This window comes from Sapajus apella, unplaced genomic scaffold (assembly GCF_009761245.1).
Source record: "Sapajus apella isolate SASKATOON/1434 unplaced genomic scaffold, GSC_monkey_1.0 scaffold43, whole genome shotgun sequence".
NCBI classification, from domain to species: Eukaryota; Metazoa; Chordata; class Mammalia; order Primates; family Cebidae; genus Sapajus; species Sapajus apella.
The window spans coordinates 1,018,457-1,041,826 of NW_022436983.1; the positions used below are offsets into that span (position 1 = coordinate 1,018,457).

General features: G+C 44.5%; 1 protein-coding gene across 22 annotated transcripts in view; it reads left to right on the forward strand.

Annotated features, from left to right (window-relative positions):
- The first annotated feature begins 3,497 nt into the window (after positions 1-3,497).
- The window catches only part of CAMTA1 (calmodulin binding transcription activator 1), a 954,794-nt gene continuing 934,921 nt past the window's right edge, over positions 3,498-23,370 (forward strand). For 13 of the 22 annotated variants that reach the window (XM_032301103.1, XM_032301108.1, XM_032301109.1 and 10 more), the window contains exon 1: positions 3,605-3,749. In XM_032301103.1, coding sequence (XP_032156994.1) covers positions 3,705-3,749 — 45 coding nt within the window. In that variant the 5' untranslated portion in view covers positions 3,605-3,704. Of the gene's footprint in view, positions 3,750-23,370 lie in introns of all 22 variants that reach the window. The other 9 variants (XR_004275913.1, XR_004275912.1, XR_004275911.1 and 6 more) reach the window with 5 other exon arrangements.

The following is a 23,370-nucleotide window of genomic DNA, read 5'->3' on the forward strand; positions in this document are numbered from 1 at the left end:
ATTCAGTAGCTCATTTAAAAAGAATAAAAAAAGCTGGCACGGTGGCTCACGACTGTAATGCCAGCACTTTGGGAGGCCGAGGCCGGAGGATCCCTTGAGCTCAGGAGTTCAAGACCAGCATAGGCAACATGGCAAAACCCCGTCTCTACAAAAAATGCAGGTACTCACATATATTCCTAGGTACTCAAGAGGCTGAGACAGGAGGATTGCTTGAGCCTGGGAGGTTAAAGCTGCAGTGAGCTGTGACTGCACTGCACTCCAGCCTGGGCAACAGAGTGAGACTCTATCTCAAAGGAGTAACAACAAAAAAGAGAATAAACTCATTATATGTTAATATAAATCCTATTTTTATGAAAAATACCTACATTTTCTAAAACAAAAAAATTAGTGAAAAGTGTGGGATTGTTTTAGTTTTGCAAATCACTTTTATATCTGACGGAACACTGCCGGATTCTTCTGTTTCTGATTCTTCTGGATTCAGCCTGTTGTGAGATCACATATCATGTAGCCTGGGAAAAACACTGCACATATGGAAGAAACTTACATATTATTGCTATAAAAATAGTTCTGACGTCAGGTGTGGTGGTTCATGCCAGTAATCCCTGCACTTTGAGAAGCTGAGGTGGGAGAATCGCTCGAGCCCAGGAGTTCAAGACCAGCCTGGGCAACAAGGCAAGATCCTGTCTCTACAAAACTTAAAAAAGATTAGCTGGGTGTGGTGGTGCATACTTGTGGTTCTAGCTACTGGGGAGGCTGAGGTGGGAGGATCGCTGCAGCCCAGGAGTTTGAGGCTGCAGTGAGCTATAATGGCACCACTGCACTCCAGCCAGGGAGACAGAGCACAACCTTGTCTAAAAAAGTTTTGACTTGTGGGTCCCTTGAGCACCCTCTGCTCCACCAAGGTCCCCAGAGAACCACTGTTTGAGGCTAGGGTAATTTCAGTGGTGATGGTGTTGAGGTCCAAGTGATGTTCATGACCTTCTCCTGTGTTCCCATGGCACCTGTCCTGCTGCTGTTTGTGAACCTGGCTAGGCTGGGAGCCTCTTGAAGGAAGACAGTCAACTTATTCATCTTTCTTTCAATTTAAATAAGTGTTTTAATTATAAAAGTAACATAGATACATTGCAGCTATATTATAGAAAGTAGACAATTAAAAAAACTCACGCATAATCCTCATATGTCATTTCTTGGGTATATGCATCAGCCTTTTTTTTTTTTTTTTTTTTTGAGACGGATTCTTGCTGTCATCGCCCAGGCTGGAGTGCAGCTGTGTGATCTCAGCTCACCGCAACCTCTGCCTCCTGGGTTCAAGCGATTCTTATGCCTCAGCCTTCCGAGTAGCTGGGACTACAGGCACCCACCACCTCGCCCAGCTAATTTTGGTATTTTTAGTAGAGACAGGGTTTGCCATGTTGGCCAGGTTGGTCTCAAACTCCTGGCTTCAAATGATCTGCCCACCTTGGCCTCCAAAAGTGCTGGGATTAACAGGCGTGAACTACCGCACCCAGCCTATGTCAGTTTTTTTTTTTTAAATACAGTTTTTTATACCTATTATCTCACCTTATAGATGAACATCATAATTTTGGGCATTGCCCCTTCTACCTAGCAGTGGGTGATTTTCTGTTTCTGATGTCTATGACTAGCATAACGCTCCAGTGTGTAGATGGATGTAACACTATTTACTAAATACCCAATATTAGCACATGTAGGATGCTTCCAATGTTGTGTTCTAATAAGAACAGTGATCCTGTGAAGAATACCTCACACATACAGCTTTTCTGGCATTTAGTGTTATTTCCTTAGAACAGATTCCCAGAAGTAAGATTACTGGGTCAAAAGATGCAGACATTTTTATGGCTTTTAATACATACTGTAAAATTGCTTTTCCAAAGGAATATACTAATTTACAATGCCACCAGCACTTTTAAGAATCCGTTTCTCCACACAAATCGTCAACATAGGTGCTATTAAGAATGCTAATCGATAAAATATTGTCCCCTCGTTGTTAAAATTTTGCAATTTTTGAGGCTCATAAAATTAAAGTTTCTTGAAGGATGAGTGTGTAACACAAAACATTCTTTTGGGACATCTTTATTTCTGGAAAACCTAAGACATTCTTACTCATGAAGACCAGAAAAAGCACACGTTAGGATTGGCACAGAATTCACTGTGACAGTCAATCTTAATGCCAAAACACTTGAACGATGATTTTTCACTTATTTTGCTAGTTGTCACCAACAGCAGCAAAAGGAAGAATAAAATGCGGAAGAATGAAACGTTCTTATTGCGAACCGTACAAGATCACATTAAGGGGTTGGAGCTCTTTCATTCAACTTTTCTTCCCTGTTTTTCTTTTTTAAACAATTTGCGATTGCAGCCTCTCCTTGTTTCCGGTATTACCTGCCCAGGAGCAGAATTCCTGACTTTCTCCGGAGAGAGGCGGATCCCTGGGAGCGCAGCCCAGCCGCCCGCACGCCCGGCCCGCCCGAGAGCCGCACTCGGCGCACCCCATTCCTAGGCTCGTTCCTGGGGCACCCAGCGGGCGCCCACCTCGCGGGGGGCAGCTGCTCCCGCACGCGGCGCGAGGGCAGCTAGCGCCGGGCTATTTATTCGGAAAAGCCCCGCGCGGACGCTAGGGATTGGGGAAGGAAGGAAACTCGGCTGCCCCGCGCTCCACCCGGGCGGCAGGGGCTAGCGCTTCTCCGCTTTCGGCCGGCGGCCTCATCTTGGGACAGGCGTCCATGAGTCATCGGCTCCGCAGGTCACATGGGCAACGTGACCAAAATAAAGTTTCGGTATTTTAAGCCGCCAGAAAAGGGGACAACTGAGCGTACCGGGGGCGGGCGCGGGAGGCGGGCGCAGGCGGGCGGCGCCGGGGCCGTGGGGACGCGGCGCCGAGGGGGCGGGGCCTGGCGGGAGGCGCGCCCCTCCCCCACGGCCGGCAGCGACGCCCGCACTCCTAGGCAGCCGGGCTCCGGGGTATGGCGCCCCGGCGGACCTCAGCCCCGAGGGCCCCCGCGCCCGGCTCTCCACCGGCGGCGCCGGGCTGCGGGATCCCGGAGATCCTTGTGCGTCCCCCACAACCACCGGGACCCCACGCGCCGGCAGCGGCTTCCCCGGGAACGTCCTTCAGCCCCGGGAGCACGCGGGAAAAGCCCCAGCGCGCCAATGAGCGAGCGTCTTCCTCATGACGGTCACGCTCAGGGGCGGGGCTTCCCTTCGCCGCTCCCGAGTTCCGGGAACCCCTTTTGATTGGTCTGAACGGCCTGGGAAACACTGTAGTGACGCCCAATCAAAACGCCATGTGTCGGCCTCGAGGAAATATTCCGTGTCGGCCCCGTCCTGATAGGACAGTTCTTTCGGGCTCTGACCACTGGGAAGCTTTGTTTAGGTCCGGAAGGCGGGCTTTCCTGGGAGTGGGTGGGGAGGGGGCGTTGATTCTTGACCAATCCTTTCAGTCCGTTGGGTGGTGACCAGCCAATGGGCCGGATGGATAGGACGCTCCTCCCGGAGAGTAGTGAGACCCCTGGTGCGGGGCGATTGGCGGCGGGAGTAATGAGTGGCAGCCGCACGGCCCAACGGGCGCTGTGCGTGGGCCGCGGGGCGGGGCCAGGGCGGGTGCGCGGCGGCGGCGGGGTGGCTGGGCCGGCGGCGGCGGCGGTACGAGGCGCGCGCTCGGGGTCCCGGTCGCGAGGAGGAGGAGGATGTGGCGCGCGGAGGGGAAATGGCTGCCGAAAACAAGCCGGAAGGTAAGAGCCGGAGCGCGAGGGGCTGGGGGGCGGCGCGGCGGGCGGCGGGACCCGGCCCCGCCGGACATCCCGGGCATCGGCGGCGCCGGGCGGGAGCGCGGGGGCGCGGCGGGCGGGCGGGCGGGCGACCCGGCCGGGGAGGGGGCCGGCGGGGTGGGGGGGCGGAGCGCGGCCGAGTCCTGAGGTGACTCGCGGGGCCGGCGGAGCGCGGCGCCCCACACCCCACCCCCGGGGGCGGGCTGGGGCCGGAGGGGGCGGGGGGCTCGCGGGGCGGGGACCGGGCCCAGCGAGGAGGAGGAGCCGGCGGAGGGCCGGCGCCTCCCCCACCCGGACCGGGCATCCCCGCCGCTCCCGAGCCCGCGGCACGGCCCCCGCACCCCCGGTGCTGGGTCCGGGGTGGGGGCCGCGGGGCGGAAAGTTTATCCGCCTCGGGCCCCCCTGGCCCCGCGCCCCACTGCTCCGGGCCGGTCCCCGTCGGGCGGCAGCGGCCGGTGCTCAGCCGTCGCCGGCCCCCTGCTCTCCGGCGGGCAGGGCCAGACGTACTCTCTCCAGCACCCGCTTCAGCTCCGTAGGCGCCTCCCGGAGCGGGCGAGGGGTCCCGGAGCTTCTCCCCGCCAGGGGGACCCCGTCCTGCCGAGCGTCCCTCGGCCGAAGGGCCTCGTGTGACCCCTCCCCCTTCGCTTCCCGGGAAGGGAAGGGGGCCTGCGCAGCATCCCCGCCCCTCGCAGCCGTTCACATCCTACTCTTGCCCTTGCACCCTCACAGCCAGGAGGGTGGGGTCTCCGTTTCTATGGCAAGTGAGGATCTCCACACTCCCTTGCCCTTTACCTTCCGTGACCCCGATCCTTCCTTGGCACAGGGGTCCGTCTGATCCGCTCCTCTTCTTTGGAATCTTTTGGGGCCTCTGCACACACTCCGTTGACCCTTTTTGCCAGGACAAGGGGACTCGGGCTACCCGTGTTCTTTCCTCACCCAGCGGATAGTGGGGGCTTGTGGAGCTCTGAAGTCATTTCTAAATAGGAAAGCAGAGACTTCTTCCCGATCGTGCACACTCTCGCACACTTTGCTGGGTTAGAGTGAGCTCATTTCCTGAATACCCTTCGAGTTGCCCTCTTTTTCTTATGAGACAATTGGACATTCACAGTGCTCCTTTCCCCATCTGTGTGTCTACACTGACATGTTCTCTTCTCTCTGAGTTCCTTGTCTGGGTGAGAGTGGGCGCCCCAATAAGATGTAGGGCAGGGCCTCCATTGTGCCTAGTGCTTGAGTGAAAAGGGGCCACTCTAGTTACTCCTGTGTCTGAGGAAGACCGAGGTATATTTTTGCTTCCAGTTGACTCTTGTGTTTCAGGAGGGGGCAGACTTCACCAGTTGACACTACCCCACTGGGAAAAGGGTCATGTGCCCTTGTTTTTTGATGTTTTCATGACTGTCTTCCATGCAGTGAGAACTAGACTTTGCCCGTCCCACATTTCGAGTCCTTGAACCTTCCCTGGATATAAACTTCCAATTCTTTTTTGAGAGAACTCATATCCTCCCTTATGGCTTCTGCTTCCCAGTCAGCCATGTTTAGTGAACCAGTTACTTTGACTTTTTCTCATTTTCTCAAATTGTGTTCCTGTTGGCTGGGTAAGGAGAAGCCATATGCCTTTCCATTCAGAAAAGGGAGTGTAGACACCCATGTCGCCCACATGCCATCCTGGAAGAGGTTGCTTGTGTGCTCCTTGTTGTACTAGAACCTTCCTTTGGCTTCGGCGTTGTCTCTTGTGGGATCCAAACGTTTCTTTAGTTCTCATAGCTTTCAGGAGAAGGGGAAATTTGAATGATTTCTGTTTCTTGCTGTTCTGGTTCTGTTTTGGAGAACCAGATCATGATGCTATACACATTTGTTTACATATACATACATGTAGGTATACACAGATGAAATCACATCCATTACATATACAGTGTACAGGAAGTTGGAAGGGTCAGATGACTTAGCTCCACATTTTGGGTGCATCTGGGGACCTTTACGTGGAATGATAAAGATAGATATTAACGTTCTTGGTGACTCTTCAGGCTTAGAAGCAGCAGCAGAAGAATCATTGGTAAATGGCCAATTCTGACCATTCTTTCGTTTGTCATGTGTACTGTACTGAATAAGCAGAATGACATCCTGCATGTTCACCAAGTCCCTGAATGTGCTAAGTGTACAGCGCCTACCCATATGCATCACAACTTTGGCACTCTGAATTTAGGGACGTTATTTGTTGCCTGATTCTGCATAGAGTGAAAAGTTCTTGGTTTCTTTACTGCAGTGTAGGGGAAAGAGATTTCGTGTGTGTAGGCAAACAAGAGGAGATGGGTGAGAAGAATATGTTTTCCTGTGACAGAGCTAGGAACGAATGACCATAAATACAGCCTTTTTGTATTTTGGCCACTGAAATAATTGAGAGAGGTTGTGAAATTAGCAAAATGTACCTGTGGAAAGGCCCTTGATGCTTCATGAAAGGATGGCGGCGCGTTATTCTTCGGGTTCTTTTCTCTTGGGCAGGGGAATGATTTGAGTCCTGTCAGCTCTAGTCGGGAGCTTTGCCTCCTCAGGTCTCCTTCCCTCCCTTCCTTTCTGTCTCTGCCTTTCTCCCTCCTTCAAGAAACTCAGAATGGCTGCTAGCTGCTGTCACTCAACAGGGAAGTCCTCCTCTTTGACAGGCTTAGTGTGGAGACTCATCCTCCCCAACAACCTCTGTTGGGCTCTGGGCCTTTGGGCCTTTAAAGCTCTTTTCTAGCACAGAGGCCCGCTTTGCCTCAGTTTACTGCGTAAGGAGAAGTGGCTATTCAAAGATTTGGTCAGTGCTGGTCTGTGACTTCTGGACTTTGCCTTTCAGTTAATATTGAGTCGTCCAGTGGACCTACTTCCCAGTGTCAGAAAGCAGAGCTTTTGAGCACATTTTTTTTTTGGTTTAAAATTTTTTTTATGCTGTTTGTATTCTGTGTTTGTAATCAGCTTGATGGGCTTGTGTATTTTTAGGGGCTATTATTAGTGAACTTCGGAAAAATCAGGAGTTGAATACCTGCTGTAGATGGCGCAGATTCAGCGGAGTCATCCCGTTCTCGGTGGTTCTTCCTACCCTTCCTCCATGGCCCCATGGAGACTTTGGGAGTTTTTCCTGCTAAGCAGGGGGCTCCATGCAAGGTACAGTGGAAGGAAAAGTGGTAAAAGTTGTTTGGAAGAACACACTTGAGGTTATGGTCTGAAGCTGGGCCCTTTTTCTTGAGTTTAATGTGGTTGTGTTTCTGTGTTACTGGTCTCCACAGACGATTGGAAGTCCGCCTTTTCCTCTTACTAGTGCAAAATGCTCTGCTGCAGTTGGACGGACTAGACGGGTTCTCCGAACCACATAGTTTCCTCGAATTTCCGTTTGACTTCCTGTTAGAACATCACTCTTTCCTCTCTTTCACCCCTTCCCTTCAGTTTTTGGGACTAGGTTGGGTGACCTCTTCCTCCTTTGTCTTCTTGGAGGTCTTACTTATCCTGTTTCTGTAAATGTTGGGTTTCTCCATCTCATCGTTGAGTGGATTCAAAATGTTGACATATACAGAGCAGCCTCTACTCAAGGTCAGATTGGGTCAGCTTTTCCTTTTCAAAAGACTAGTGTTGCTTTTACTTGCTCTTTGAGACATATTTCTGCATCCTACTCAGCTGTGTTTTCTATTTCCTTAGTCTTTAGGCTCTGGCAGCTTTAGGCTTTCCCCCAAGATAGCCTATTCTTTAGAGAGTAGCATTAGTTTAGTCCCTGTGTCTGCAGGTGTCAGCCCATGTGTCTTGCTGGGTTTTTAATTCATTGTGACTGATTTTGAGGTAGCCCATCTCAAAACCTGAACTTCCCCCTGCCACTGTTTGATTAGTTAGAGCCGTTCTCCCTTTCCTGTTTGGGGGAATTACCCCTTTGTGTGCAGTTGGACTTCTTTCTGCCTGCCTCATGGGAAAAGCAGGAGAAGGTGATTCTCTTACTTTCTTCCTTTCCCTTCACTGTTGTGTCAGTTGCCTCTTACGTGGGACCTTTGATGCCCTTCTGGGGAGAAGTTGTTTTTATGCTTATACTCCCATGACTGACATCATTCATTCAGGAGACCTTTACTGAGCTTTTGTGATGTACAAGGAGCTGTAGGGGGTGATGTGACTTGGACCATATTGGATCTTGTTAGCCTTTTATAGTAATGACATTTCAGTGTATCTTTTTTTTTTTTTTTTTTTTTTTTTTTGAGACAGTCTCGCTCTGTCGCCCAGGCTGGAGTCCAGTGGTGCGATCTCGGCTCACTGCAACGTCTGGCTCCCAGGTTCAACTGATTCTCCTGCCTTAGCCTCCCGAGTAGTTGGGATTACAGGAGTGCATCACCACGCCCAGCTATTTTTTTTTGTATTTTTAGTAGAGGCTAGGTTTCACCGTCTTGGCCAGGCTGGTCTTGAATTCCTGGCCTCCAGGGATCCTCCTGCCTCGGCCTCCCAAAGTACTGGGATTACAGGCATGAGCCATCATGCCTGGCCTTCAGTATATCTTATACTTATGTTTTATATAGCCTTATAAGGAATATTTTCCCCAAATTTTAAGTTTTTGGATTGTTAACTTACAAAGATACAGTGTAATAGTGTGCTATACTGTTGAACCTTTTTTCCTCCTCTCAGCAGGAGTGGGGGTGGTGAAGAGGGTGGCAGGGTGGACTGGGAGAGTCATTTAGCAGCTTTCTCCCGGACTGTATGTAGACTGTGTGTGTGTGTGTGTTTATGTGTAGAAGAAAGTAAAGTCAGCCTTCTTAATCTGATTGTGTAGGTGGAACTTTTAGGTCAATTAGATATATGATTGGTTGGAATGCTTATTTAACATTTGAACAGCAGCATTACACTAGGTGTTCTATAGAACATAGGATCAAATGTATTTTTTATATAAGGAGGTGGTATAAAAATGTTTTTCTTCTTCTGACTGACTGTCATGGTTCATATGATCAGATAGTAAGAACTGGATGAGCTGCTATTACATTTTCACTGCCACGAAGTATTATATCCAAATTTAATACTTAATTGATGATCATTTTTAGGCTAGGTATCTGATATAATTATCACCACTTTTATTGATGAAGTGACTTTTAATTTATGCTTTTTAATGGTATTATTATTTTTGTAGATTGCCTCAAATTGTAGGTACAGGCTAGGTATAAATAATGATAATATTAAAAATTATCAATAATTTGAAATGCCCTTTTTCATTTCTTCCTTTATTAAATTAGATTTCCCACCTCCACACTGTATATAGAAACCAATTCTGTCAGTATTTCACTCTTGTGAAAACTCTTGTGTGAGATTTGTAGTATGTGGTTTGGCAGCGTCCTTTGGTCATGTGAGTATGTGACTGAGTGTATTTTGTGTTTAGAAGCGACGTGTGTTTCTTTCGCATTTCCATTTTATAGATCATTTTTGAAGATGTTCTGTGTCTTGTAGAATCATATACCATGTCCTTTTCTCTTTAATGTTCTAGGTGACTTCAATCTGACCTCCCTTTCTTATCTTCTGCCTTTCCTTTTACTTTTTGTCCTTTCTCACCTAGAGAGGTTTCTTCACTACCCCTGTCATTATTATAAAAAAGTATTTGTAGATGTTCTGTATTTGTAGCCTTTTAGTAGAAAGGGGCTGCCCACCATCCCTTTTGTCCTAGAGCACAAAGCATTGTATCTTCCTGTTTCCCCAAGAATAGGTAGATGGAATGAGATTTCAGCCACAAGGCAGGTGGGATTAGTGTTTGTAACTAGATATCATCTCTAGATAAAACACTGGGTCCTCCTGCTCTGGGCCTTCCCATGTAGGATTTTGGAAATTTGTTTTTGCTGCATTTAGCCAGATTCTTTCTCTCTCTTTGGCTTGATACGATAAGTTTCTTTAAGCACAGCCAAGCATATTATTTCATTTGGAGCCTTCATTTACAAGGAAGTGTGGGGGCCTCTCCTAATGTTCCTTTGCCTGTTATATATAGTACTGTCTTTAGTTTTTGGTGTGTTTGAGAGTGAGAGTGAGAAGCGTTCTTGCTCTACTACTTTGTCTGTGTAACTTGAATAAGAGTGTATAGTCATTCACTATTTTTTAGACAGTGTATAATCTTTCTTTTTATTTTTCTTGAATCAGGTTCGAGATGAAGGTTGATCAGACTATCATATCCTTTTATTTTGTGCCATCCTTGGATGTAGTGTCCCCTTAGTCCTGTGATTAAGCCATGTTCCTATTCTGTCATCAGAGGGTGGGACTTCTAAACATATAGATGGTCTGCTTTCCCTTGGTAATTGTCATGCATTTGTAAGGAAAGTGTTTCTTTTCTTTTTTTTTTTGAGACTGAGTCTCACTCTGTTGCTCAGGCTGGAGTTCAGTGGTGCGATCTTGGCTCAGTGCAACCTCCACCTTCTCAGTTCAAGTGATTCTTGTGTCTCAGCCTCCTGAGTAGCTGGGATTACAGGCGCTGGCCACCATGTCTGGCAAATTTTTGTACTCTTAGTAGAGATGGAGTTTCACCATGTTGGCCAGGCTGGCCTTGAACTCCTGACCTCAAGTGATCTGTGTACCTTGGCCTCCAAAAGCGCTGGGATTACAGGCGTGAGCCACTGTGCCCGGCTGAAAGTGTTTCTTCTCATATATTGGCAATGGAGAGCAGTTCCTGATTTTTCACGTGATAGGACAAAGTAAAGGGTGAGTAAAGGGTGTTTTTTTTTTCCCCATCAGTATGCTTGCTGTATATTTCTAAGGTTGTATTGCATCCTTCTGCTTTGAATGCCATTGTTTGTAGAAGGTCATGGGCCTCCTTGTGTAAAGACTGGTACTGTTTCCTGAGCATTTTTTTTTACCTCATTACCCCGGACTTACAGAGAAATATTATGTACCCCACTACAAAGAGAGGCCAAGGGTCACACATTATTACCCCTCTTGCTCTTTTTTGGAGGATTGTTCATTTACTTTGAACTGATTGACATGACATAAGATGGAATGACTAGAGATTTTTTTTTAATGGTTCTTCCGTATTCACCCCCAGTGTTTTGCTCTTTCCTGACATAGTTGCTTGTTCTCTTGTACATGAATCCTTTTGGAATCCCTTTCTTGTTTTCGTTTTTCAAATTTAGCCAGGCTGTTCAAGTCATGTAACATGTCCTTTCCTGAGAATATTAGCAGACAGTAACTTCGAGGGAGGTCTGCTTCTTTGGGGCTGGATTCATCCCTCTGCTTTCTACAGTCTTGTAGTTTCATGTGTACAAAGTGGCGTTTCTTGAAAGAAGAGTTTGGGGCTGTGTTCTTAACAGTTTTATTTATTTATTTATTTTGAGACAGAGTCTCACTCTGTCGCCCAGGCTGGAGTGCAGTGGTGCAATCTCAGCTCACTGTAACCTGTGCCTCCCAGGTTCAAGCCATTCTTCTGCCTCAGCCTCCTGAGTAGCTGGGACTGCAGGTGCAAATCACCGTGCCCGGCTAATTAACACTTTTAAACATGTTATTACGTGGAGACTAAGTGGCATAGCTCTCACCCCTAACTTCATTTTTTCATACCATCTAAAGTACGTCCCCAACTCATATATCTCCCCTCCCCTCAAATCTCAAAACAACAGTCAAAACAACAGAATCCCCCCGAAAGCAAAACTTTATGAAGCCCAGCTCTGATTGCTTCTGCTGTGCAATTGAGTCACTAGGTTTAGACAGGTGTATAGCAGATAAGTTTTGAATGTGTAATAGTCTCAATATGGTTGATGTGTGACTTTTGGGACATAGAGCATTCATTCAGTCAACAGATCATGCAGTATCTCTTCCATTTTTTTCCCTTATCAGTTACTACAAGGTAAGATTATGTATTCAGTCACTTAAAAACACTTGCAAAGTGGATTTTTTTCCCCTTTATTCCCATCTAATCATTGGAATAAATGTTGATGATAGTAAATTACCATGTCCCTACTTTTGTGTTCAACATCTCTAAGAGAATCTGGGGAGCTAACTTCCAATAATGGCAGTACAGCCAATCATGACTCTTTTTCCATGTAGCCTGTGCATTTTGCAGTGATGATTTATACTTTCAGCTAAATTTGGTGTCTATAAGAAGGGATACATCAGATGTTTAAGTCAGTTTAATCTTTTTTACAGTGTGCATTCAACAAGATGTATTTGTGTGTTATATTAGCATGATGTGCAGATACAAGCAGAGGTATTCTTTCAACTTAACAGAGGGAAAGCCTTTCTTTGTACAAGTTTTGAAGGAAAGGTAGTCTATGTTTTCGTCGGGGTTGATTTAGATTGCCAGGAGTCATTTCTGAGAGAGAGAGAAAAAAGATGCTATAGTGGAAAAAATTACTCATTTATGATTAAAAATGATCTCAGAGTGAAGATTGGAAGTATAAATTCAGATATTTGAAGAGAAATGGGATGTTGATAGGGTTGTCACATTGAATCCACACATGTAGACATGTAAAGAATGCTCCCCAAAATGGGGACGCTTAATGGACAAATAAGTTGATTGGATTGGTTTTAAGAAAAATGTTAAGTTTGTCTTTTTAAAAAGTAATTGAAATGAAATAACCCTTCTTAGTGAAGAAAATATAAACTTGGATGGAAGTTCAGCAGAATGGAATATTTAACAAGATTCAAGATAAGGATTTTTTTATTGTGAATCCACAAGGGGGTAGTGATGTTCTATCAAAGATACTTGTGGTGGCAATGTGAGATGATCTCTTAACATTTTAGATTTACTGATAAAACTGGCATGTTTGCATTTTAACTTAATAAGATCTTCTTTTAAAATGTTTATTGGCAAAATTGTTTATTGCTTAAATTAAAAAAAATTTGGGTGAATGGCTACTTTAAGCCATGTGAATGGTAAAGAAGAGAGAATGTCTTTATAGTTTTGTGCTTTGGGGATGTGAGGGTCACTGTTATTTTCTAAGAATGTAATAATCTTAAATTCCCTGGGAAACATTAGAAATCTAGGAATCAGTTACTTAAGTATCCTGAATACAAGGATTTTAGTAAATTGTGTCGAAACTTTACAGAAGTTTGTATTATTTGTTGTATTTTCAGTCCTGCTGAGAAATGAAAAATATGAACAATCCATGCCACCAGCCACTTTTAATAGTTCTAAGTAAATCAAATTTTTATAATCTTTATTTTTTATTAGTTTATATTACATCATTAGATAAAGGCTTTTTTTTTTTTTTAGTTTTTCTTTTCTCCCTCACATAAAAATTCTGGGAGCTTTCTTTTGGTCACTGAGTTCCACTCCATATTATTCAGAATTACTTCAAATCAGGTGTGATATGGCTGTGCTAGGTTGTTTTCAGTGGAGAAATAAAACCTGCCTAGCTGTATTATGCACTCTTTTTTGAAAGTTATGCCACGTAGTGGGAGAAAGATTTAAAGTTGGGAGGGGGGACTATGTCCTACTTATTTAGAGACGCAACTAATCATCACTGTAAAAAATGTTACTTCTTTTAAATTTTATTTTATCTTTTTTTTTTTTTTTTTTTTTTGGAGACTAAGTCTTGCTCAGTCACCAGGCTAGAGTGCAGTGGGGCGATCTTGGCTCACTGCAACCTCCGCCTCCCAAGTTCAAGAGATTCCCTTGCCTCAGCCTCCCGAGTAGCTGGGACTGCAGGCACCCACCACCACGCCCGGCTAATTTTTTGTATTTTAGTAGAGACAGGATTTCACCATGTTGGCCAGGATCGTCTTGATCTCCTGATCTTGGGATCTGCCTGCCTTGGCCTCAAAGTGCTGAGATTACAGGTGTGAGCCACCATGCCTGGCCTTACCTTATTATTATTATTATTATTATTATTATTATTTTAGAGACAGGGTCTTGCTCTGTTGCCCAGACTGGAGTGCAGTGGTGTGATCCATAGTTCATTGCAGTGTTGGTCTCCTTTGCTGAAGTGATCCTCCTGCCTCAGCCTCCTGAGTAGCTGGGACTGCAGGTGTGCACCACCTTGCCTGCTTAATTTTTTTCTTTTCTTTTCTTTCTTTATTATTATTATTTTTTTTTTGGTAGAGATGGGGTCTTGCTGTGTTGCCTAGGCTGGTCTTGAACTCCTGGTCTCAAGCAGTCCATCCACCTCAGCCTCCCAAAGTGCTGGGATTTACAGGTGTGAGCTACCATGCCCTGCCTAAAAATATACATTGTATATTTTTCATTTTTGGTTCATGGAAAAGGTTGTTAATTGAGCTTTTCTCTTTTTTTCTCCCTTCCCTTATTCTGAGCAAGGAAGGACTTTTTATTTTATTTCCTTTACCAAATGACTTTGGTGTTTTAATATTCCAGAAGATACACTGTTTTTCATATGCTACTCTAAACTCTACTGGGAACTGAAGTATGACGTCAGCACTTTCATTCATGAATTTGACTCTTCTAAATCTCTTTACTGTTTTGTATTCTTGAGCTGACTTCTGGCACATGCACAAATCAGTTTACCGTTAGTCAGCCCATAAATCACTGATAAAAGGTAAAACAAAAGATAAGATACTGGAGTTATTTTGATAGTGCTATAGTTCTCATGCTGATTTGCATCAGTACAGTTTGGATAAGGTTTCTGGCTAAACAGATTGAAACCTAAAAAGTCAATTTAATTATCCCATGATTCTGTGACTTGAACTGTGTTGTGAAAATATTGACACAATATTTTTGTTCTTACAGGAAGTTCAGAGTGCTATGCTATGGCTCTTATAAAGTAGCATTTCTTTATGGCTTTGTTATAAAGTAGCATTTCTTTCTTTTTTTTTTTTTTTTGGAAACATGGTCTCACTGTGTCATTCAGGCTGGAGTGCAGTGACACGATCTCTCTTGGCTCACTGCAGCCTCGACTTCCTGGGCTCAGGTGATCCTCCTGCCTCAGCCTCCTGAGTACCTGGGACTACAGGCATGTGCCACCATACCTCGCTAAGTTTTGTATTTTTTGTAGAGATGGGGTTTTGCTGTGTTGCTTAGGCTGGTCTCTGACTTGTGAATGCAAGTGATCCACCCACCTTGGCCTCGCAAAGTGCTAGGATCACAGGCGTGAGCCACTGTGCCTGGCCTAAAGTAGCATTTCTTGTATAACTTGACTAAGTTGAAATATTATATAATACTTTATTTCAGAGAGGTTAGGCCTAGAGATTAAATTATGTTTTATTCAGATTACCTTTGGAATGGATTTAGATTTTTTTGGAGCATTTTGTTGCCCTTGACATATTTTAAATAACTTCGTTGTTTGATACTTTTATTTTAATATATTATGATTGTAATGGAACTAGCTTAGCATCCCTTGCGTTGGAGTTAGGGTGCGTCTCCCCTGGACTGTGCACTCATGTAGCTCTGGACTCCGGTCTCTCCTCTAGGGAGGTCACTGCTTGCAGTTTAGTACTGCATTAGAGCAGTTCTTAAAGAAATCTTACTTGGAGTTTTCTTCTGCAGGTCAAATTTGAGGCTAAGCCTCCAGCCTATGATATCTTTCAAGCCTGCTGTAGTTGTTGAATGGTGAGCTGTAACAAAGTTCATTTTCGGCTGGGTGTGGTGGCTCACGCCTGTAATCCCAGCACTTTGGGAGGCTGAGGTGGATGGATCACTTGAGGTCAGGAATTCAAGACCAGCCTGGCCAACATGGTAAAACCCCGTCTCTACTAAAAATAAAAAAAATAAGCCGGCCTGGTGGCGGGTGCCAGTAATCCAAGCTACTCCGGAGGCTGAGGCAGGAGAATTGCTTAAACCCAGGAGGCGGAAGTTGCAGTGAGCTGATGTCACACCATTGCACTCTACCCTGGTCGACAGAGCGAGACTCCATCTCAAAAAAAAAGTTCATTTTCTCTGCTTTTGTTGGGGGTTTGCTGACTTTCTGAATACACAATTGCCAAGAAATATTTAGAAATAAAACATTTGGGAATCATCATTTTAGCTAAATAAGAATTCATGATTAGAATTTATGATTCAAGCTGCAACCACTTTGACTGCTACCCAGTCTTACTCTTGAGATCACTTTTTTTTCTGAGATTGTCTTGCTTTGTCACTCAGGCTGGAGTGCAGTGGTGTGATCTTGGCTCACTGCAGCCTCCACTTCCAGGGCCTGAGCAATCCTCCTGCCTCAGTCCCTCAAGTAGCTTAGACTATAGGTGCACGCCACCATGCCAGGTTAATTTTTGTATTTTTTGTAGAGACAGGGTTTTGCTGTGTTGCCCAGGCTGGTCTCAAGTTCCAGGGCTCAAGTGACCCTCCTGCATTGGCCTCCCAAAGTGCTCGGATGACAAGCATGAGCCACCATGCCCAGCTGAGATGACTTTTCGTTTTTTATTATTTATTTATTTATTTTTGGTATGGAGTCTTGCTCTGTCACCCAGGCTAGAGTGCAGTGGTGTGATCTTGGCTCATGCAACCTCTGCCTCCAATGTTCAAGCAATTCTCCTACCTCAGCCTCCTGAGTAGCTGAAATTATAGGCCGGCACCACCATGCCCGGCTCATTTTTGTTTTTTTAGTCGAGACGGGGTTTCACCATGTTGGCTGGACTGGTCTTGAACTCCTGACCTCATATTATCTGCCTTCCTTGGCCTCCCAAAATGCTGGGATTATAGGCGCAAGCCACTGCGCCTGGCTTGAGATGACTTTTTAAATGCTGTAACAATTCACAGGTCCTGTGTCCTCTCATTCTTAAATGAAACTAGAGCTTTGTGTTCCTTTAGATTAAACTAAGTTGTCTAATAGGTAACAGAAGAGTGGTCTGTTAGGCTTTCTCTTTTCAGTAGATTTGCTAAGCAAAAGGAAATAAAAGCAAAACACTTAAATGACATTATTTTCCCTAGTAATTAAATAATTTACATATTATTTAAGTATGATTTCTATAAAAGAATTTATTTGCAAGTGGTAATGAAGAAAGGAATATTTAATGGTCGAGGGGCTTTGTAAAAACTCCCTAATTTTTTTTTTTTTTTTTTTTTTTTTGAGATAGAGTTTTGTTCTGTTGCCCACGCTGGAGTGCAGTGGCGCCATCTTGGTTCACTGCAACCTCCACCAACTAGGTTCAAGCGATTCTCCTGCCTCAGCCTCCTGAGTAGCTGGGATTACAGGCGGGCACCACCATGCCCGGCTAATTTTTTTTTTTTTTGTAATTTTAGTAGAGATGGGGTTTCACCTTGTTGGTCAGGCTGACCTCGAACTCCTGACCTCATGATCTGCCTGCCTCTGCCTCCCAAAGTGCTCGGATTACAGGCATGAGCCACTGTGCCCAGCCAAAACTCCCCAATTTTCAAAGCCATGTGCCACTGTAGGATTTATGAAAAGTTGTGGGCTGTTATTATTCCAAAATGTCTGGGATAGTGGCTGTAGCATCAGCATTATCATTTTTATGTAACCCTGAACCAGTCAGTGATTGGTTAGTCCTCTAGCCGTGACGGCTTTACATTTCCTAGACAGCTTTTATAACAAGCCCACTTTGATTTCCAGCTTGAACTCTTTCCTTTTTACTATTTGTTAATTATTATTTATTTATTATTTTACTTATTTATTATTTATTCAAAAAAATCTTTTAGAGACAGAGTCTTGTTCTGTCACCCAAGCTAGAGTGCCATCAGAGCTCAACTGCAACCTTGAACTCCTGGGTTCAAGTGATCCTCCTGCCTCAGCCTCCTGAGTAGTGTGAGGACTATGGGCATGTGCCACCACACCCAGCTAATTCTTTCTTAATTTTGTAGAGAAAGGGTCTTGCTGTGTTGCAAAGGCTTGTCTCATGCTCCTGGCCTCAAGCAGTCATCCTGTCTCAGCCTCCCAAAGTTCCGGACTTTCAGGCATGAGCCACTGTGCCTGGCTTGTACTCTTTTCTTTCACTAGGTAGGAATGCTGGTGAGCAGGACTCAAAGATCCCAGCAGAGCTGTTGCCTGTACTGTCCTTGCTGCCACTTACGTGGGCCAGAGCTAGAAGCCTTTCTCTCCTTGGCCTCCACACCTTCTATTACCAGATAGTATTTCTGCACTCATCACTCTTGATTCCAGCACAGCTTTTCCTCATCTTGCTTTTCTCAGACCGCAGCTCTTATATAATGAGATACTTGGTAGTCATTTTGAGGGGATTCATGTATTGGGTAAAGGGTTACCCTAGTGATGACCTCTAAACTTGCTTCCCATTAATAATAATTACTATTAATAATTAATAATAGCAGTAACTAATGATAAAATAGAAGAGTTGCAACAATATACTGTAATAAAAGTTGTGTGAATGCGGTCTGTCTTTCTCAGATTATCTTACTGTTCCATACCCACCTATTTTTGGACCTTAGTTGACCGCTCATAACTGAAACCACAGATAAGGGGGGGACTATTGCGTAAGGAAATAAAGTAGGAGATATGGAATTTCACTTCAGGGCTTGCTTTCCTGTTACTCAGCTATTCTGTAGAACTGTATCTTTTCCTTTGCTCCAGGACAAGAATATGTTGACTCAAGACATATGGGGGGATTTGAACGGCAGACACTCAGATGTCTCCTTTCTGAGGTGCACAGAGGGCTTAATTTTTTAGGTCTGTCTGTTTAATATACTGTATTTACTTTAAAAAATGTAGGCCAGGTGTGGTGGCTCACGCCTGTAATCTCAGCACTTTGGAAGGCTGAGGCAGGAGGACTGCTTTAGCCTGGGAGTTCGAGACCAGCCTGGGAACGTAGTGAGACCTTGTCTCTGCTAAAAACAGAAAAAATTAGCCAGATGTGGTGGTGTGTGTCTGTGATCCCAGCTGCCTGGGAGGCTGAGGTTGGGGGATTGCTTGAGCCCTTGAGGTCAAGGCTGCAGTGAGCTGTGATTGTGCTCACTGGATGACAGAGTGAGACCCTGTCTCAAACAAAATGTAAAAAGATTTAAAATTATTTTAAAAGATGTACAACACCAAAATATTCATAGTTATTCTCTATGACAGATCTGAGGTCTTCATTCAGGTATAGATGAGGGTTCAGTGTTTTGGAGTTTTGGAAAATAGACTTAAATAATATATGATTACAGATGAAAAAATATTTGCTTACGATGAATTACTTAAATTTTGGAAGTTGAAAAAAAAAGTATTTGCTAACCTCAGACTTTTTATGTTTAAGGTAGTATTTATATTCATTTAGTTGTACTTTCTGGAGTTGATTAATATAACCGTTATTAAAATCTATTGATTACCAGTAATTCAGTAAACGAAGACTCTTCCTGTTTAGAAACTCATGTGGATTGGGGAGTTGCCGTGGGCCCACTGTCATTGATCATATCGGATCTTCACTTGGACCTACAGCCTGGGCCACTATAGGCTTGGCATTTGAGAGGCCATGAACATAATTCATTTTTGGACGTTTCTTTTATTTTTAAAGATACTGAGGGGCGAGTTAAAGTTCCTGGTGTTCGTGTAAACATTCCCTGCCTCATCCCTTCCATCTCAGTCATTATATAATGTACTGGTTGAATCATTTGCTTTCACAAAGCTTTGATGGAAGTTTCTTTCTCATTTGGTTTTATTGATAGAGGTTGTTGTGCTAAAAAGAAAGCTATAACAAGTTAGAAAGGTGGCGAGTGGGTACTTAACATTTTTGAAGTACCTGTCTTTCTTCCTAGGGGTCCTTCAGAAATTGATCATAGATTACTTGACCAAATTCAAGGCCCAGAGGTTTATTCCAAGCATTCTGGGAGGGAAGGAACATCAGGCTTTCTATATTGAATCTGATTATTCTAAATATGACCCATGTAGCTTGTATGAGCGTCTTCTGACGTAAATATGGTGATAGTGGCGACCTCTCTAACTGGGCTAAATATCTTTAACAGTTTTTATCTGTCCTCTCCAAGTATTTTTAGTCTCTTTAGCTTCTGTGGCCATGTCTGGAGGAACTGAGGATGGATTTAGCTGCTCTGGTGTTGCTCCAAGTTGTTGCAGGTGCTCTTGGCTACCTTCATCACTGTCCTGCCCCAGTCTCCCAACTGATGAGGCTCTTGGCCCTTGTCATTTGATGAGAACATAAACGCTTGTTTAATAAAAGTAAAGGCCGGGCGTGGTGGCTCACGCCTGTAATCCCAGCACTTTAGGAGGCCAGGGTGGGTAGATCGCCTGAGGTCGGGAGTTCTAGACCAGCCTGACCAACACCGCAAGACACCGTCTCTACTAAAAATACAAAATTAGCTGGGCATGGTGGTGCGCACCTGTAGTCCCAGCTACTCAGGAGGCTGAGGCAGGAGAATTGCTTGAACCTGGGAGGCAGAGGTTGCATTGAGCTGAGATTGTGCCATTGCACTCCAGCTTGGGCAACAGGAGTGAAACTCCGTCTCAAAAAATATGTGTAAAATAAAAAAGTGATGATGATTTTCAGACTGCTTTGAAAAATAAGCTATGGCTAGTGGTGATACACAATGAGAATGTCATTAATTTCACCAAATCGTATGCTCAAAAAGGGTTAAAGTGGTAAATTTTACCGCAATTAAAAAAGAAAAACTTCAAATGTATTTGAAGCTTACTGAGAAAACTAGTTACAAGGTCCTAACAGTAAATATATGGCAATATTTTTATGACCCCCAAGGTGGGAGGCTGTGCTTTAAATAAACTGTCAAAATCACACATTAAAAAATAAGTAAGTGATAATAATCAGGTCCTGTGGTTCATTTATACAGAAAGTGATTTTTAGTTGAGGTTTTAATATTTGCAGTATTTATATTTGTAAAGAGGATTGGCTAGCTCATTCAGAACAGTCTGAGGTGCTTAATAAACACTAGGAAACAGGTTGTTTGGGGTTGATGTCAGGGAAGGTAAGCAGGCCCTGCTATTTAGAGCACTTTTGATTGCAAGTCCTGCAAGCCACATAGGTTAGGCCAAGTGAAGGCAGTTTTAGTCTAAGAAGAGCAGAAGCAACCTTAGCCTCCCAGGATAGAAACTGAAGTGCAGTTGGGTGGTGGGAATAGGATCTGGAGAGTTTGGAGTACATGTCTTCTCTGGATCTGGGCTTTCTCCATTCACATGTAGCTTCCTTGCTTAAATTGCATGTCGTGGCCTTGGTCATGGCTCCTGCATGTCCTGGCTCTAGTTCCAGTGCTCACCATCATCTTGACTCCCATTTGTATGACTCAGTACAAAAATACTCAAGACTGGGAATTGGACTGACTCCTTTCAGCTGGTTGCTATGTTTCCATAGGCCAGGTGTTCATCCCACTCCAGTCAACTATGAAAGAAGGTTGGTTAGATCCATCGGCTTGCTGATCATTTAGAGGGTCTTACAGTGGGAGGAGATTGTGTGAGAAGCTGGTTATTGTAGCAAGGGATCCTGGTACCTCAAACTCTGTCTCCATCAAGCAGTGTAAAAGAAAGAGTATTGACTCCTAAAGGAGTGTCTGATGTTCAGGTGCTACAGTGATTAAACGTTTTTCAGAGAAAGTGTTCAGTGTAGCTGCAGATAGGAGGCTGGCTGTGTATGGAGTAAGTTAGTGGTGGGTATAGTAACTGTCCCAAAGCTTTTTCTTTGTCTCTGTGTCTCCCTTTTTTTTTTTTTTTTTTCCAGACAGGGCCTTATTCTCTCACCCAGGCTGGAGTGCAGTGGTGCGATTCCAGCACACTGAAGCCTTGACAGCCTGGGCTCACGTGATCCTCCCACCTTAGCCCACCCAAGCTGAGGACTTTGCTGGGGCTACAGGCATATGCCACCACACTTGGCTAATTTTTATGTTTTTAAGTAGAGACGGGGTTTCATTATGTTGCCTAGGCTGATCTTGAATTCCTGGCCTCAAGCAGTCCACCTGCCTCAGTCTCACAAAGGGCTGGGATTACAGGTGTGAGCTACCACACCTGGTCCCAAAACTTTTTCTTTGAACAGTGGAGAGTCAGAACACCCTGGAATGCTGTGGTCTGTGCAGTCTTTGCCCTGGGTGTTCTCAGGTAGAATCAGGCAGTTTGGGTGATGTCAGTATCATTTGAGGTCTTCCACAGTTCAGATATTTGGGTGGGCTTCCCCACTTTTCCTCTTGTTTTGGATCAGTAAACTTAAAAGGTTGGAGATGTAGTAAGAAAGGGTAAGCCTTCAGAATGGGTAAGTGGGGAAGAAAACAGAAAACGGCCTCTCTTTAAGTGTATGTGGCTGCCTGTATGCACAGTCCTTCTGTTTTTCCGTAGTATATCCTTCCTGCCTCTGATCTGTTGTTCTTGATTTTTCATGGTAGGAGGAGGAAACAAAATTAGAGAAGACAGGTGGAAGACTATAAAAGAATAGTAGTTTGGAGGTAACTATGTAAAGGGTTGATAGCCTGCACACCATTGAATTCTCTGAATTTACAGCTGTTTAGTAATTGATGTTTCATGGTGATGACCTTGAGTATATTTAGAAAAGCAATACTAAGTATATTCTGCTAAACAAAAGAGGAAAGTATATAACGTTTTTAAAGAAACAACCTTCACAGTAGTTTCTGTAGTTAAAGGGATTCGATTCTTTTTAAAATTAGTTCATTTCTTTTTAAAGATGGTCTCACTCTGTCATCCAGGCTGGAATGCAGAGATGTGAACATAGCTCACTGGAACCTTGAATTCCTGGTCTCAAGTGATCCTCGTGCTTCAGACTCCCAAGTAGTTAGGAGTACAGGCATGTATCACCATGCCCAGCTAATTAAAAAAAATATATTTTTGGTCGGGCACTGGGACTCATGCCTGTAATCCCAGCACTTTAGGTGGCCCAGTGGGTGGACTGCCTGAGGTTGGGAGTTTGAGACCAGCCTGGCCAACATGGTGAAACCCTGTCTCTACTAAAAAAAAAAAAAATACAATAAATTAGTTGGGCATGGTGGCAGGCGCCAGTAATCCCGGCTACTCAGGAGGTTGAGGCAGGAGAATCACTTGAACCCAGGAGGTGGAGGTTGCAGTGATCCGAGATTGTGCCATTGCACTCCAGCCTGGGCAACAAGAGCAAAACTCTGTCTCAAAAAAAAAATTTTTTTTAGAGACAGAGTCTCAGTATGTTGCCCGTGCTGGTCTCAAACTCCTGGCCTCAAGTGATCCTCCAGCCTTGGCCTCCCAAAGTGCTGGGATTACAGGTATGAGCCACTATGCCCAGCCTGATTTGTTTTTCAGTAATAGCTTAAGAAATAATTCATACTCTAAAAGTCACCCTTTTAAAATATATAATTAAGTGGGTTTTCTTTTGTAAATTTACATGTTTGTGCAACTGTCCCCACTCTCTAATTCCACATGTTCATCAGTGCAAAAAGAAAATCTGTACCTGCTGGCAGCCACTCCCCATTGCCTCCTCCTCCCAGCCCTAGTCAATTAATAATCTACTTTCTTTCTTTATGGATCTTTATGCCTAATCTGAACATTTCATATAAATGGAATCATATAGTGGTTGTCCTTTTGTGACTTGACTGGCTTATCTCCCTTAGCGTAATGTTTTCAAGGCTCATCTGTATTGTATGTAGCATGTATCATTACATCATTCCTTTTTTAAAAATTTTAATTTTTAATTTAATATAATAGAGATGGGGGTCTCGCCATGTTGCCTAGGCTGGTCTTGAACTCCCGGGCTCAAGTGCTGCCTCGGCCTCCCAAGGTGCTGGGATTACAGATGTAAGCCACCACACCTGACTACTTCATTCCTTTTATTTTTGAATAACCCTCTGTTGTATGGATAT